Source organism: Temnothorax longispinosus, chromosome 4, assembly GCF_030848805.1.
Source record: "Temnothorax longispinosus isolate EJ_2023e chromosome 4, Tlon_JGU_v1, whole genome shotgun sequence".
Taxonomy (NCBI): Eukaryota; Metazoa; Arthropoda; class Insecta; order Hymenoptera; family Formicidae; genus Temnothorax; species Temnothorax longispinosus.
The window spans coordinates 23765605-23781878 of NC_092361.1; the positions used below are offsets into that span (position 1 = coordinate 23765605).

A 16274-nucleotide genomic window follows, 5' to 3' on the forward strand; every position below is an offset into this window, starting at 1 on the left:
TTTCCCGCCCCTTACACCGATCCGGTCCGATCTGATCCGATATTACGTTCCTATCTTTGAAGGATGCACTGCACCTGTAGCGCACAACTTTAATTTGCTCTGCTTTGAATCGCAGATCGACCGATTGCATTCTCGCATTTGAGCGGCTGTCTAGGGAAACCCGACGGATATGAGAGTCGCATGTTTGCATCCAGCACGTATTGGATTCAGTCGTTCAACATGCTGCGATTACTTGGCCACAAGCAGGAATATTTATTGGCGGGACCAGAATAAATATAACGATGTTGCATTCGTGCTCTCCCCTTTTCTTTGACTCATTATGCGTGCGTACGTGTGTAATGTAATAAATGAAAGAAAAGGCAGAAGTTTTAAAATAATTGTGTATTTTAAAAAGAAATTGCGAGTTTAATGCAGACTTTTTTATAAAGTTTGCAGATTTTTCTGATTGAGACAATTTAATTATTATTAATTTAATGTTAATAATATTAAAAATTAAATTAACTTATCAATTATCAATATCTTTTTAATTAATAAACCTAAAATCAAAGTTTTATTAGTTAAACAATTATGAGACATCTTATATAAAATATATTACACGCAAGGACACGCGTGCAAAATTTTTCTACTAATTACGGATAAAAAGGAAATGCCTTTACAGGAATAATACAGGGCAACGTACAGGGCAACTGAGACACCTTATATATCTTACTGGAGGAAACTACGGTCTTTGGTGCCTGGCTGTCTGGTCCCATACGACAAATCACAACCTGATTAATTGACTGAACCGGTCGGCTCGCTGGTTAAACGTTGTTCATTAGGCGAAAAACGTGATTCCAGGTGACCTCCGAGCAAGTTATCACAGAACGAGAGAGACTTTTTTTATGAGACTCTAAATATGCTAAGTAGCTGTAAAACTTAGGAAACGCTCAGCAAGGAGAAAAAAAAGTTTTATCCGCGCATTAAAGAGACACCAGGCGTTCATTCACTACATCTTCTTTTTGATTCTGAAGATAGATAAACAACGACGCCAGCGGCGAATAATTATTCAAATTTTGCGAATCATATAGAACTGGCTCGCATATCGTATAAACCTCAAACGTGTCCTCATCGAAATTTAGGCTAAATATGAAAGCACGTTTCTGCGAAACATTTTCTTATCTTTATCTTATTAGATGTGACTGAAAAAGTCATCGCAATTACACACATACGCACACACACACACGTGCGCGCACGGGGAAAGAGAGTCATGAAATGTTTCAATCCATATACTTTTATAATCAATTCTTTATAAATTTCAAAAAATAAGAGTTATGCAATGTTTCAATTCATATGCTTTAATAATTCTTTCTAAATTCTAAAAAATAAAATTCTGTTAAATTACAATTAATTTTGAAATCAGTTATTTGATTGACATTTCTGCATTGCGGGTGTCGCATGTACATACAGAAAAGATTTTCTTATTAGGTATATGATGCGATACCTTTGCGGTATGTCGCATGTGTCGTCTTTTATTAAAAAGAGAATAAGAAAACAGAAAGTACGCTAATTCGCGACAGACGGCCAATTGCACATGTGAGAGTGTGAAATTCTATCAGAAGCGGCTAATTCATGATTGCGAAAATAAAATAACATCGTCCGAGTCTTTTTGCGATTTTACTCGGCGAACGTCTTGAGTTCAGATAGATATACAAAATGACCGGATATGGCGATTCCTAGAAATCGCACGGAAAAATAAGAGCTAAACTTGAAGCTCACAACAGCTGTTATTCGTGCGAGCCTAAACCTGTTCAGATATCGCAAAAGAAAAGAGTGACTGGAAATAAATTGCCGAAATGAAAATATTGGAGCTATAATGTCGCCGAGGACAGAGAGAGAGAGAGAGAGAGAGAGAGAGAGAGCACACTGTACAAAAAAGATATAATACAGATTCGATAGTAATAATCATGTATTTAATTATTTTTGTCAATTATTTAGGATATTTAGGCAGTCAAAAAATACATATATTTTTAATATTTAGTCAAGCCGCCTTTGACGGTTATTTTAAAGTTTCGATTCATCTTAGCATACTATTAATGTTTGTATGTCTCTTGCATCTGTGAATGATGATTCCAGACATAAATAATTTTATCAAACAGCTGTGTTTTTGTGGTAACCACTTTCTTTGCTTCTTCTCTTTTTACCCGTTCCCTGCACACATTTTCAAATACATTATAAACAAATGACTATCTTCTGTAAAACAATAGTTTCTTGACACAATTCGATGAATTATAACAATAATAATCAATAGACGGTATCGTATAAATATAAATATAATATGGCCAGGAACTGTAAATGCCTCTTTTAGAGATGAAAAGATTAATAATAGAATCTCATTACTCGGCACGTGCTCTCTAGATAATAAATTTGACTAATTTTAAATTATTTGTAATGCCCTTCCTTCCTCTCTACAAGAAATTTTTCAGTTTTGATCAGGTTGCTTTAAACATATCTCTCTTTAATTTAGACAAGTTAGCTGGTTAGACGATCAATAGACGACTACAGGTTAAGTTTGAGAGAAATTTCTATTAACTTTTTTCGATCCATTGTTGCAAAAGCGCACGACAAAAAGTCACGAAAGGAGTAAGTCGACGAAAAACGAATTGAATCTGACGTTCAAAAATCGATAATCAAAGTTGTACAGTAATTCATGCTAATACATTAATGGAGAGTCATTTTGTGAGTTTTACTTTGTTGGATATTATTAAGGATTTATTTAGCTTAATTAGAGAGCTTACCTTTCCTCATCGAGAACTTGTTATAATCATTGTTATAATCCATTCATCATTAGAACACGTTTTTATTTTACATTGCAGTGTTATCTTTTTGTTCTTGGGATATACAAATTTATTAAGATAAAACTTTTGTCATATTTAATATTTTGATTATCAAATACAATATACTCTATAAAGAAGAGTGTCTCGCATATCGCATATTGAAAAATGTACCACGCCAAAATATTGCCAGGATATTATCGAAATATGTTATACGTTACACGTTTTTGTTTCAAGTTTGTATTAATTTTAACGAAAATTCAAATTTCCCATTTATTTGGAAAGCCCAATCGAGAACAGCCAACGACAGTATTTGGCGCAAAAAAAACGCGCTCTGCTTTGTGGATTTTAAATGAAACGATTGCAATTAAATCTATCGACTGTAGTGGGCAGTTTTTCGAATCACCGAGTCCGCATTCAACCTTGAACCTTGAGCGTATATGTATACTAAATCAAAGTTACCCTGTTCCCGCGTATTGAGCAGCACTCCCCACTGCAACGGTTCATTAACAATTACATGGACATACTATGGCACAGGTGGCACGATATATAAAGTCACGAGGAATCAGCGTGGCTGGCTATTAGTTTGGATCGTTCCACCGACCGGTTTGCGGACGGTTCCGACTTCCTATACGTCGATATCTCCGGACGGTCGTAAATTGGCCGATTTAATCGACCGATTGGTCCAACACGTGCCGAAGTGAACGACTTGAAGTCGTGCTTGTTTCACTTGAATCCTTGCGCCAGCTTGCTCCACTTCTTGATTGTCGTCGAGATTTAAAGGAGACCAAATCTTGATTGCCAAGATCACTACGAGTTTGCGTCCTAATCAAGTCTTTCTGTGTTCGCCTCCAGAATTTGTTTCGTATTTTGAAGCTGGTGGAATCCTTTGTCTGTCACTATGACGCTCACCGAGAGAAACGCCGGCCTTTTCCTATTGATTGTCACATGTCTGCTGGTGAATCATTGCCAAACGTCGTGCATCGGAAAGACTATGCTGAGTGAGTATATGATGTCTGAACAACTTTTTGATGTTGATAAATTGGACTTGATACAAAGTGTTTCACGTCAATTGGCGAATAGCATATTAGTAAAAGAGCGCTTTACGCTTTATTTTCAACGAATATACCGTAATTTCAATTAATTTCTCTTTCATGAAAATGTCGAGAAAAGAAGAAAGAGAGAGGGGGGAGGGAGGGAGAGAGGGTGGGAAAGAGATTATTATTTATCACAATTTTTTAAATTTCATTGTTTGGTAACCAAGCTTCGAAAGTTCCATTAAAATAAAGATAAAAAATTGTAATTGTATGATAAACAATGTTTGATTAAAGAAAAATTCTTTCTTTTCTAAAGTTGCTAAGAAAAAGTAGATTTTATTAATTTTTTGGTGACCATGTTTTGGAGGAATATACTGATCATGATAGATAAATGAAGTCTGTTGTCATTCAAGAGAAACTTTAAAATAAATTTATAATCTTTGAAATAATATATTGATTTATCGATTTATTCAGCAATTTTATTACAATATTTATTATTAAGAGCAGCTAAATTTTTAATAATTTCTATAAAACTAAAACGTTAGCAGAAAATTATCATTTCTTAATGTTATAACAGATTTAGTTTGCAAAGAATTTTTGTATACACATTTAGTATACATATATAATAGTTTATAATTATTATTCACTTTTTCCTTCCACAGTTGAAAATTTTTATGCATTTTTTTCATTATATTTATTGATTTGTTGCGTAAAGTATGTCATGTATTTGATACATATGTGCGTATGTATTTTAAAATTATAAATTTAATATGTTATTACAAATATAAGAACGACGATCAAATTGAATAATTCAGTATATAAAACTAGCGCAAGCAGTATTTATGAAGCACGAATATAAACACGTCTCAAGTGATGATACATCATCGCTTTAATAAAAAAAAGTAAAAAATTCGCTTTTCCTCCCGTAAATCTAAATCTAAGCGCGAGCTAAAGGAAGAGAAAGAGAGAAAGGAAGGGATGGATACAGTATATTTTATCTTAATATTAAAAAAATTAAGTGTTATTGTAAAGTTAATAATCCAATATCGGACTTGGTATATTTATTATCGAAAGAAGAAAATGGTTGCACAAAGGCGACCAAGCAGAGAAATTGTAGTCTAAGCAGAATTAGTCGATCAAGAGCTATTTATTTAGTATAACACAAGTTCTTTCCCACGAAATTCATTTAACTACGAGCTCCACGATAGAATGGAGTTATAGCAGCTGTCGGCTAAATTGCATCGTTATACGCTCGGTACCAAGCCCATCTCATTTCCGGCACAAAAAGAAACTGATGTTCCCAGTCATAGCGAGTCGGCCATCAACCAAATACGGATGTCATTCGAATCGATGTCGTTTGTTTCGCCTTTTCAATGAATGCTAAACGAGCGAATGATACACGGCGCGTCGTGTCGCGTCGTCTCCAATGATGATTAATTGCCGTGCACCGAAAAGGGAACTCGATTGTCGCCAACAGTGTTGTTTCATGTCCTTTAATAATCTCTTTTCTGCTCATTATCTAACTGTCAAGAACAGGATACTAATGTCTTAAGAGTTAATATATAAATCAGAATTCATCATTAAAACGAATTCATCATTAGAACGAATATAACCGCGAAAGAGATGCTCCGCGATAAAAATTTACGACAATCTCTCAATATAGATATATGCTACAATAGTTGTATGCTATTTTAATATTTTTACATTTTTTACATATCGCTTTTTATATTAATCTTTAACAAATTTTTAATGAGAGAAAGAGAGAGAGAGAGAGAGAGAGAGAGAGAGAGATGAGACAACGGAGAGAAACATAAAAAGAAATTCATGAAATGTTGTTTATCATACGTTATTTTTTTTCTTTTTAATTAATATAATTATCATATATCTTTAATGCAATTACATTTATAGCATCTTTTTTTAAATTAATGCAATTCATATTTTTAAACGTCTTTTCGTCAATCCATCTGTAATAACGTTCAGAAATAATTAATTTTTATTCACGCTTATCGGAATAAATTAAAACAGTAATATTAAACTAAAAAGAAACCAAGTCGAAATATATATTATAGAATTATAGATGAATTTGTGATTATTCGTCAGTAGCCCGGTGAATGTTTAAACAGATACGCGCGTGATGTGATCAACGGACAGAAAACCTGATCCATTCGATCAAGATAGAAATCAATTTGAAGAATAAATTAGTATAAGCATTTTTTCGTGTGCAGAAATTATTTGACATTTGTATTCGGCAGGATATTTTTGTTTAAAAAATAGAACTCGACGACTGCCGTAAATTCAAATCGCCGATCATTATCAAAAGTGCCTCGAGTACGACACTCACATATATATATTTACGAGAAATCTCCATGTTTTAATGATGATAACCTGGTTTGGGAATAGTTCAAGATCTATCGTGCGTTACATAACTGTAAAGTGTGGAGGTTCTCAATTTAATAATTTACCGAGAAAATTAATGCATGAAAGCTGAGAAATAATACTACATTTGTATATTATTTCATTGCTTCCTGAAAAGATGTATTAATTGGCAAAATTTCTTAGTCAGAGAGAATTTCTTAAAAGTATGCTCGAGTGTAATGTGAATCTCTTGACTCTTGGATGCACTGCAATATACCTACAACGAGCGAACTCAATGAGGAGTAAAGCCGACAGCATCCATTTACCTCATTAAGCTGTCTTTGGATCCAGAAAGAATCATGAAGACCGCTCAGAGATACTCTACAGCTGAGGAATGACGTTTTTCCTAAAATTAAAGCGAAAAGAACAATATAAAACCAACTGTGAAAAGCAAACGTAGGTTAATCAATATTAATCGAACTTTCCGCAACAGACAAGATGAACTATTGCTATGCTCTTACAAAAGTCACTAAGTTACCAAGAATCACACGATTTTCAATAGATTTAATGCTATATTCATCTGTGGCACTTGTAATAGCGCCCACACTGCACCGTGGGTGATGCGCTCGGTCCTAAAACGGACCATATCTCGAAAACTAAAAGTCTGCCCATCTTCAGCCTGGAATCATTTTAAAGGGAAAGAATCCTACATTTTTTGAGATTTTTTAGAAGAAAATCGAAGGTGCCCAAATTTGAGAAGAAACGATTTTTTATCTTTACCTTCAAAAATCTTAAGTAAATTTTGACTTAAGAAAAAAATTGATTTTATAGCATTAAAGGGCATAAAAAGACCTTTCAAAATCACACCTTGTTTTTCAAAATCGGAGTAGTTTACTGACATTTATCGGCGTTTGAAGTTTGACGCGACGGCCCAAATAATAAAAATCCAAGCCCCTGTAAGTAGACAACCCGTTGGACAGGGGTAAACAAATTTGGGCAATGATTTTAGTTCTAATAGGACTACAATTTGTGCAAATTTCAGCATAATCGAAAAACTTTGAAAATTTGGGGTGGATCACTTCATAAATAATGCCCCACACATGTACACAAATAATATTACAAACCTATGTATACTTATGTGTTTTGCCCATATGTCAAATCGAACAAATACGTCTAACGTTCAACGTTTTATCATAAAAATAGGAATGACGAAATGCATATAATTTGTGAACGATCGTATGCAAATTCGATGGATACCCGAAGATGCATCTCTTTCAGAAAAAAACTTTTAGAGCCTCACAACTTCTTCCTAATTATAGATCGTTAGGAATTACTGGTCCGAGTCGACGTTGAAAACGACGTAGTAAAGTGAATAAAAGGGACGCCATCAGTTCGCCGTCCCAATAAGAAGTTAAACTTACGAAACGGGAGTTCTCTCGATGCACCAATAGAAAGACAAGGGGAACATCGCTAAACCAACTTCCATAGAAAGTTTTTTGGATAGTTGCACAATCTGCAGCTTGCTGTGAAGAACAGAACAGTGAGAAAAGATTACGGCATCTCAAGGAAAAATCCAAGAGGAGCAAATAGTTCTGGTACGACGAAAAACTGTTTAAGATAAAAGTGAAATCAAATCACTTGTGGTCTATCTTCTTTATTCAATCTTTGTAATTAGAAATAGTGCAGTGCGCGGCTATCTAATCTAAAAAATTCTGCTATTAAGTATTAAATATAAATACGTGTAATCGCGTGAGGTATAAATGCATCGCCAATTCATATATTTTTTAATGTTTAATTAAATTATTTATTATCATATAATTGTGAAAAAGTTAATTATTTAATAGATAACCATAAAATAATTATTGCATATGTGACATTTGTGCTTTTACTATTACAAAATAATGCGGAGCATTTCTTTATTATTATTAATTAATCTAATTAATTTTTTAGATTTTTAGTTTGGTCTAGTTTAATAATAATTGACAATATTTTATACAGTAGGTACAGTAAACATTTTAAAAAATACATCATATACGTACGTCAATTGAAAAAAGTAGGGTTGTACTTACAGTTTTTTATCAATCTGAAGTTCATATTTCCTTTTGTGAAAATAGAAAATAATGAAGGAGTTTAAAAACTGCGTATATGAATCAACAAAAGTAATAGAGTTAAATAAAAAATAAAGTAAATTTAAATTTAATAAATTTAATTAAAAAGAAATTAAATATATAGATAAAATAGATTGCTTTTAATATTCTCGGATATTTTATTAATTAATTAAAATACATGTTATTATTGCAATCTATTAATTATTGGACATTGTTATGATTATTATTATTTTTTACAGCAGTGTTCTTTAGGATAATATATTAGAAATGATTACTAATATCAGGAGGTTAACGTTATCTACTAAAAACTACAAGACATCTCCCTCCCTTTTTCTCTCCCTCCCCCGTGTACTTTCAATATAAATTTCCTGGCATCTTACTCCTCTTAATTGTTGTGCTGCTAAAGAAAACAAATACGTATAATTAAATATATTATTCGTATAATAATACATCCCGTATATTTTTTTTATATACGATCGATATATATACGTTGTTGGAAGAGTGACCATGTTATACGCTTTTTCAATGGTGAGCGATAGTGGCGATACAGAGAGAAATATATTTGTTCGAAAAGTACCAGCTTGAGAATACATGATACCTATCGTCTTACACTTTACAGGGTCCGGTGGTATATCGTGTCAGGAAAAACAGATTATCTTGGACGAACACAATCGATTGAGGCAACTAGTGGCATTGGGACAGATACATGGTCAACCAGGTGCGGCGAATATGATGGAGATGGTAAGTTGATGTGTTTCGCCTCATTTCTTAAAAAGTCGATATTTTCAAAGGCAAAAGATATGTTCTCTGTAACGATTTATGAAGATGGAGTACTATTAATCGAAAGATAATATGCATAACTAAAAATGTAATGTAAAAAAAACGTGCAGTTACTTCTAATGTGACATGTGTAAACTGTAATAGAATATTTATTTATTTATTTATTTATTGTTGTTGTAGATATGGGATGATGAACTTGCCGCGATAGCACAAAGATGGGCGGATCATTGCGCCGAGTCACACGACAGTCTGAGAAATGTTCGTAAGTAAAACTTTATTAGTAACTATATAGCTTGATACCCTAGCTGTGCTTCGCTACGGTATGCGAAGGATTCTATAATTCACCCCCGAATCTAGATTTACCCCTTTAGGGCAAAATTATGAATTATGTTTTTAAGCATTTGTATATGGGTATAATCCTTTGTAAGTAAAATCCTTTGTAACCAAAGTCGATATCTCATCGGGCTTAAGAGATATTGAGGAATCTGTGAAAACACATTTTAACTCTTTTTCATATCCCGTTAAGGGTCAACGTTCTAAAAATCCCTTTTTAGTAGGTGCTTACGTCATAGAAGGAATATACTCCCCGAATTTCATGTTTCTAGCTTTAGGGGTTTGGGCTGGGCGTTGATGAGTCTCTGTCAGTCAGTCAGTCAAGACATTTGTTTATATACATATATTGCTTTTTCATATTTGCATAATAATTATGCTCTTAATGCGCCTCTAGAATAACATAATATTATAATATTGTTAGAATGCCAAAGAAGAATAGCGCTGTAGAAATTTCCTCTTTTGTCTCCTTTGCATCTTTGTCATCGTTGCGATAATTAAATTTTCATAGTGACATTTGCCGACAAAGTGGTAAAGCCACAATTAGAAATAATAAGAATATTACAATTCATTTTTTATGTTATATACTATAGGCAAACGTAATTTTATTATTTAATTAATAAAATAAAAGAAAATATTAAACGTTTATAAATATATGTGTACATGCAAGAAGAAGGATTGCAAAGATGTATTAGCAAGAATATGTTAAAATGCGCTAAAAAGTACTTATTAAATTAAAATTATTACAATTATAATTATAGATATTAATTAAATTGAGAAATAAAGTTTAAATACTAATAGACTATACTCATGTTAAAAATATAAATTTATACTTATTATCAAAAATATTACCTAAAATTGACGATTATTATTACTTTTGTGCCGAAATTTTAATAATAATTAATTAATATCAAATTATTATTATGTTAGCGTTACCTTTTTTTGCTTCAATATATCTTTTATTATTATAATAGTAGTCGAATTACCTATAGCTATATAATAATTATACGATAATATTGCCAACATGGCAACTTTATTTTTTATTGTTGCGCGATTTGTTTTAATAAGAAAAGCGCTTTTTTATGCTGACGTACGGATTGATATTAATTAATGGTACAGAAATATTATTTATAAAATTTTATTACAGATATTACAGATGTCAAAAGTCAAATTACTTTGCAATAGATGTACCAACATAAACCATAACAATGTAAATACCTATGTAAAGCGTGAGTTGAAAAATATCTCTATCATAATAAATAATCGCACAACGCTATACACACTTCACTGTGTAATGAAGTAAAAATATAATATTAAACGCAAAATATATTTCAAGTTTTCTAAAAATGAGTGTTATCTTTTATAAAATAAGGCTATAGAAAATAAATAACTTTTTAATTTTTGAGCAAGAATAACAATAATCTTTTTAAATTAAATCAGAAACTTTTGCCGGTAAATAATTTAATAACAAAGCTTTTTTATTTGACCCAACACTGGCCATCTTCATTAATTTGAATTATTACGTAATGTTTTGATTTTGTGGTTTTGGTAAATGATAATCATTACGACGACGCGGCGACCACGGTTTTGGTTCTTCTAAATCTATGTAACACACAAAATTACATTCGATTTAGAAGAATTAAAATCCATTGAAGCGTGACGATTATAATTAATAAAGATAGCCAGTTAGGTCGAATAAAAAATCTTTATCAATAATCTTTTTCTTTAACAAGTAAAAGTATATACAAACTTGTTGTACAGACGCGAGTGACAAAAAAGAAGATAATAATCTCGACAAGAAAATCGAGTCGAGATGTTTATCTGATACCAAATAAATAATATTTATTTCCATTTTTACAGCTCAAACGCATGTTTTAATTTTTAACTGTTGACTCGCTATAGTTGACGTGCAGATTTCGCTGACTTGACTCGATTAATTCCCATTGTCGACTGTGGAATAAATCATGGACCCCTTCGGACTTCTAAGCAAGTTTTTTAAAAATGCGTTTCAATTCCGTTTTTACTCAGTTAACAATATCAAGATTATACTCGTTTACTCATCTTCCGACTAAAGACCGTTTGTACATTGATTGCGACTTTATAACATTGTTACCGTAATTATTTGGATGTAGAAATGTACGATTCGTGACTATTTTGTTTATTTAATGTAATTAAGTTTGGCTGAGGAAGGCACGGTGTTGCCAAAACATCCCCATTTTAATATTGTTAATAATACATAATTTTAATTTTCAACATCCTTGCTGCTCGTCATTGGCCGTTAACCTTGTCTCTTTATAATTCTTTTAAATTTGGTTGATTAGGGCCAATTTTATACGCAATCAAAGGTTCATATACGAATTTACGAAAACAAAGCTTCCTCTATGAGGAAGCAACATTTGGCAAGAATTGTGTTTGGAAGCTTTATACTAAATATGTTTCGTCATTATTCCTCAATTAATGCACTTTCCTTCTGTTGTTCGCATTTCGCATATGTTATCACGTTGATTGATCAAAACGATCGTGATTTGTAGGTAGATTTGCAGTAGGACAGAACATTGCTCGCTCATGGACGACCAGGCCTCCAGGACCTTACGACGGTGAGCCGAATTGGAGACGACAAATTTCTGGCTGGTTCAACGAGGTACAATACTATCATTCCGGTTATAGCAAAATCACCGGACACTACACACAGGTTTGTAATAGGAACTATGTTTGTAAGTTCCGAAAGATACAAGAGTTATATAACTGTTAGCTCAGAGCTTTCCGTTGCGTATACATTTAACCTAATGATCCGAGTCGTGTTTTAAACAATATGTAAAGAAAATCTATACGGAAAGAAAGAAAAACTTTGTTAATTTATTATATACATCACAAAATCGCATTTCTTACTGCATATGCGATACGAAAGCAACACGAGACTATGTATCAAAATATGTATCATAATAATTAATTCATTATTCGATTTGTTCGTCGGGGCGAGACAAATTTGTAGGGCAAGTAGAAAAATCTACTTTCGACAAACGTATTTTTGCATTAAAAGACAGTCGCTGTTTTCATGATGAAATGAGAATCAATTTCTTTTATTACAGTTTGCATATTTAGAACAAAATTGCTTTCAGCATCAAATAAAAATGTTTTGGTTTCAAACTTTTCTGCTGCCCATATATAATGATAAACTCTGTTAAACATTTTTTTGCATCAATGGAAAAAAAATATTGTACGAGCGAACAACTCTTTCTCTCTCTTTTCTTCGTTAAATGCTAAAATATAATTTTAGAGATTTGTTCGGTTTCATTTGTAGGTCAGTTTCGAAATAAATCCGAAAAATTCGCGATTTATAGCCTCGATCGGCAACCTCCGCCGAATTAATTCTTATTTTACAAACTTGTTGTCGTTTTATGAGTTTTCATGAAATCACGATCTACGAAAGGACTGTTTAAGCGCTACGAGTTTGTCGTCGCGCAAAAAAAGCTGCTTTTCTTTGCTCTTTATTAATATTTATCATACTATTGAAAAGGCGCATAATATAGAAGATGCTCAAGTCGAACTTTAATTAATTTATACTTGAAGAAAAATAATATTTACATTTAATCACATATTTGCATTCTAGATTCTGTCTACGTAAAAATTGTCGATTAAAAAATTTTTTTTGACTCCTTATATCTTAAAATCTCTATTAAGACTTTAATATTTTTGTTAAGGAAAAATTCGAAATTAAGAGAAAAGTGGAGAAAAATATTATCAATATGTGATGGAAGAAAAATGGCGTTTTCGGTATTTTTGATACTTGGAAGATCTTATATAAAGTCTGTAAAGTATTCAAAGTATAATCGTTTCCACTCACTTGCTTCATGCTTACACGCAAGCAATTTGTGGATCTTGAAATATTATTGCAGAAAATATTTTGGATTAATTCCAGTTGGTATGGGGCGACACTTTTTTGTTAGGATGCGGATATTCTTTCTACTATGATCCGGCTCGCGGTTACACCAAAAATTACGTATGCAACTATGGCCCGAGGTAAGAATTCTATACCTTAAAATACCGTTACTTCTTTCTGTATTTTGCGTTTCTTTGGTATTAAAGTGTGGAAATGCAAGTAATTGCGTCGAGTAGTATTACAGAATTAGATTTTAATTCGAGGAGATACGATACTTTTTCAAGGACTCTTTTATAATTCCAGGACAATTTCCTTTATTAATACGAATAACGTTTCTATGTATTGTAATTCCATTTTTCTTAAATAAACGTACTACATGTCATTGATTTTAACACATTCATTAGAAATAAGTTGTAATAAAGAAACCGCGTGCGCGCGCGCGTCAAATGTATAATCCGTCAAAAGTATAATAAAAAAAAAATAGTTTTGACAGAAAAACGGTTAATAATATTTAGAGTTTTTATTTCGATAGCATTATAGAAATTTTAAGTATCATACAATTAATATTTCCAAGTTTTGATTTTGTGCAAGCGTTTCAGATATACATACACGTTTCCACTGATAAACATTCTCGAGTTAACATCTAAGATTTAATTCATAATTCCCATAAACTTCCATTTTTAGATTGAAAGTAATATAATAATCTCTAATTATTTTTATTAATTATATTTAAACTAAATTTTTTAATTAGGCTCTCTCTCTCTCTCTCTCTACAACGTTGTTAGATAATGAATTATATATTGTAGATAATAAATTTTAATGTTTTGAAAGATAATTTTTAAACATATCGATGAATCTAAATACACGGGAGAAATCATGTGATATAAAAATCATCATTTAACATGGCTTTACGTCATTTCAGTGGAAATGTACTCGGCTTTCAACCTTACAAATTAGGCCAACCTGCATGCGGCAATTATGGCATGTCCTACAGCAATAGATACGCTGGATTATGTTGTTAGTATCATAACATGCCTTATAATATAATCAATTCAACATTTTATATATCTTTCTTTAAAGATATATAAAAATTGTAATTTTAATGATAACATTATCATTTTAAAGTTTCTCATTCCGGAGAATATCTCTCATGTTCTATTATACTTTTCCTTTTGTATAATTAGATACAATTTTATCTTTAATTTTCTATAAGTCAGAATCTTTAATTTTTCGATAAAAAAAACATGAAAAATAAATATTTCGCGTATACTCTTTAGTGACAGAGCATGCTCATGTTAATGAATGTTATGTGATTACAGCTCGTGGAAGTTACTATTATTTGGGAGCTCTATGTGTATATGGATAATATGAAGAATATGGATATATACTTATGAAGAACGCAAGTTTTGAGATGTGTTTAACTTCTTCAATTTGTCCATCGTTAATGAATTGTTTTTGGAAACGTAGGACTGTGATATAATAAATACTGATGAATAAGTCTTTTAATGCTAGTAGGATTCGGATAATCGGTTACGTTACGTAGATTGTAATTAATAGATTTCATTAATTAGGAAATAAGCTGATCCGCTACGCATAATATCAATGTGTATGTTGACGCGATAAGTTCTAGTAGATACATATTTGCGAAATAGAGTGTGATATTGGATTACATACATACATACACACATATATATATATATATATATATATATATATATATATATATATGTACAAAAAATTGTTTGAAATTCTCCCGATATCGGGTTTTTTCTCTTTTTGCTCTAAAGACATTAATGAAATTATGTGATTTGTTCGTAGATATATGCACTGGACCCATATTTTATAAAGTTTTTAAAACAAGAACACTTTTCATTAAAATAAATGTATCGAGAAGATATCCCTTTGCTAAGGCGAAGAATTATACACAAAATATTATTCGTGCCTAATATATATTATTTGACTACCAAGATCCAGTTCTCATAAAAAATGATGCGTTTTTCTCTAATTGAAAATATCTCTCGTTTGAGATAAAAAATTAGAAAAGTCTCTTGTTTATTCTAGTTCAACTCGTCTAGTCTCTATTCATAATTTACAGAAATTATTCGTCAAGTTAGTAAAAGAACAATGTGCTGTCAAATTTTGAACGAGTATTTACTACTTGTTCAATAATGCATAATGCATAAATATAAATCTTTCAGCAGTGTAGACGTATCACATATATGTAATTATTACATGGTATAGGCATCAATACATCAATAATCACGAATGATTGTTTTTGTTATGATATTTGTAAAACTACAGAAATGAAAGAAATTGATGTAAAATTATTTTTAATTGATATATTTGTATTTCCTAAACAAAAAAAAATTTACGAAATTCTTATTGCGACTTATCTGATTCTCTAAAAGCTAGTTCGTATTTAATGCAAATGTCTAAAGATGCTTATACAGAACAGACAAAAACCGATTTGAAAAACTAAGATGTCTTCAGATTATTTATTTTTATCGAAATGTAATTAGAAATGTAATTTTAAATTGCGGAAAAAATCCGTGGGTCTCGTACGCACACATTTCATCTATCATTTCTACTTAATTAAATTTTGTTTGTTTAATTTCTTTCTGGTTCAGAATTAAATACAGTGTCCCCAAACGACGGAATTGAACTTTAGTCGATTATGTTGTGATATAGAACGTAAATATGATGGAACAATTTATTGTCAAGATTAAAAAGCAATCAATGTTATGAGATAAATCATTTTTTATTTATTAAGATAAATAACGGAAAGATTACCGGTTAAACTTCTAATTCTTGTGTTGAATGGTTGCATTAATTTAATTTATTTAAAAAATGTAATGTCTTTTTCTTTCATCTTTAGTACCACATGAAAAGACCTATTCCCATTGAATCCGCATTTAATCTCATTCCTTTCTTTCGTCCTTCTTAATAAAATAGAACACTTTTCGTCTAATATACA

General features: G+C 31.5%; 2 protein-coding genes across 2 annotated transcripts in view; both read left to right on the top strand.

The window, feature by feature from the left end:
- The window catches only part of LOC139811922 (acetylcholinesterase 2), a 94183-nt gene extending 90707 nt beyond the window's left edge, over positions 1-3476 (top strand). Inside the window, exon 8 of the mRNA XM_071776430.1 lies at positions 3348-3476. Coding sequence (XP_071632531.1) covers positions 3348-3395 — 48 coding nt within the window. The 3' untranslated portion in view covers positions 3396-3476. The remainder of the gene's footprint in view (positions 1-3347) is intronic.
- A 194-nt stretch (positions 3477-3670) lies between these two features.
- On the top strand, positions 3671-15021 carry LOC139811935 (venom allergen 5). Its single transcript, XM_071776464.1, has 7 exons — positions 3671-3811; positions 8930-9051; positions 9271-9352; positions 11952-12112; positions 13340-13440; positions 14223-14317; positions 14620-15021. The coding sequence occupies exons 1-7, from the start codon at positions 3712-3714 to the stop codon at positions 14664-14666; spliced, it is 708 nt and encodes a 235-aa protein (XP_071632565.1). The 5' UTR covers positions 3671-3711; the 3' UTR covers positions 14667-15021.
- The last annotated feature ends 1253 nt before the right edge of the window (positions 15022-16274 follow it).

Coding starts and splice junctions, on each gene's coding strand:
- LOC139811935 (XM_071776464.1), top strand. CDS start 3,712: ATGACGCTCACCGAGAGAAACGCCGGCCTTTTCCTATTGATTGTCACA. Junction 12,113..13,339: donor TCACCGGACACTACACACAG/GTTTGTAATAGG, acceptor GATTAATTCCAG/TTGGTATGGGGCGACACTTT. Junction 14,318..14,619: donor TAGATACGCTGGATTATGTT/GTTAGTATCATA, acceptor ATGTGATTACAG/CTCGTGGAAGTTACTATTAT.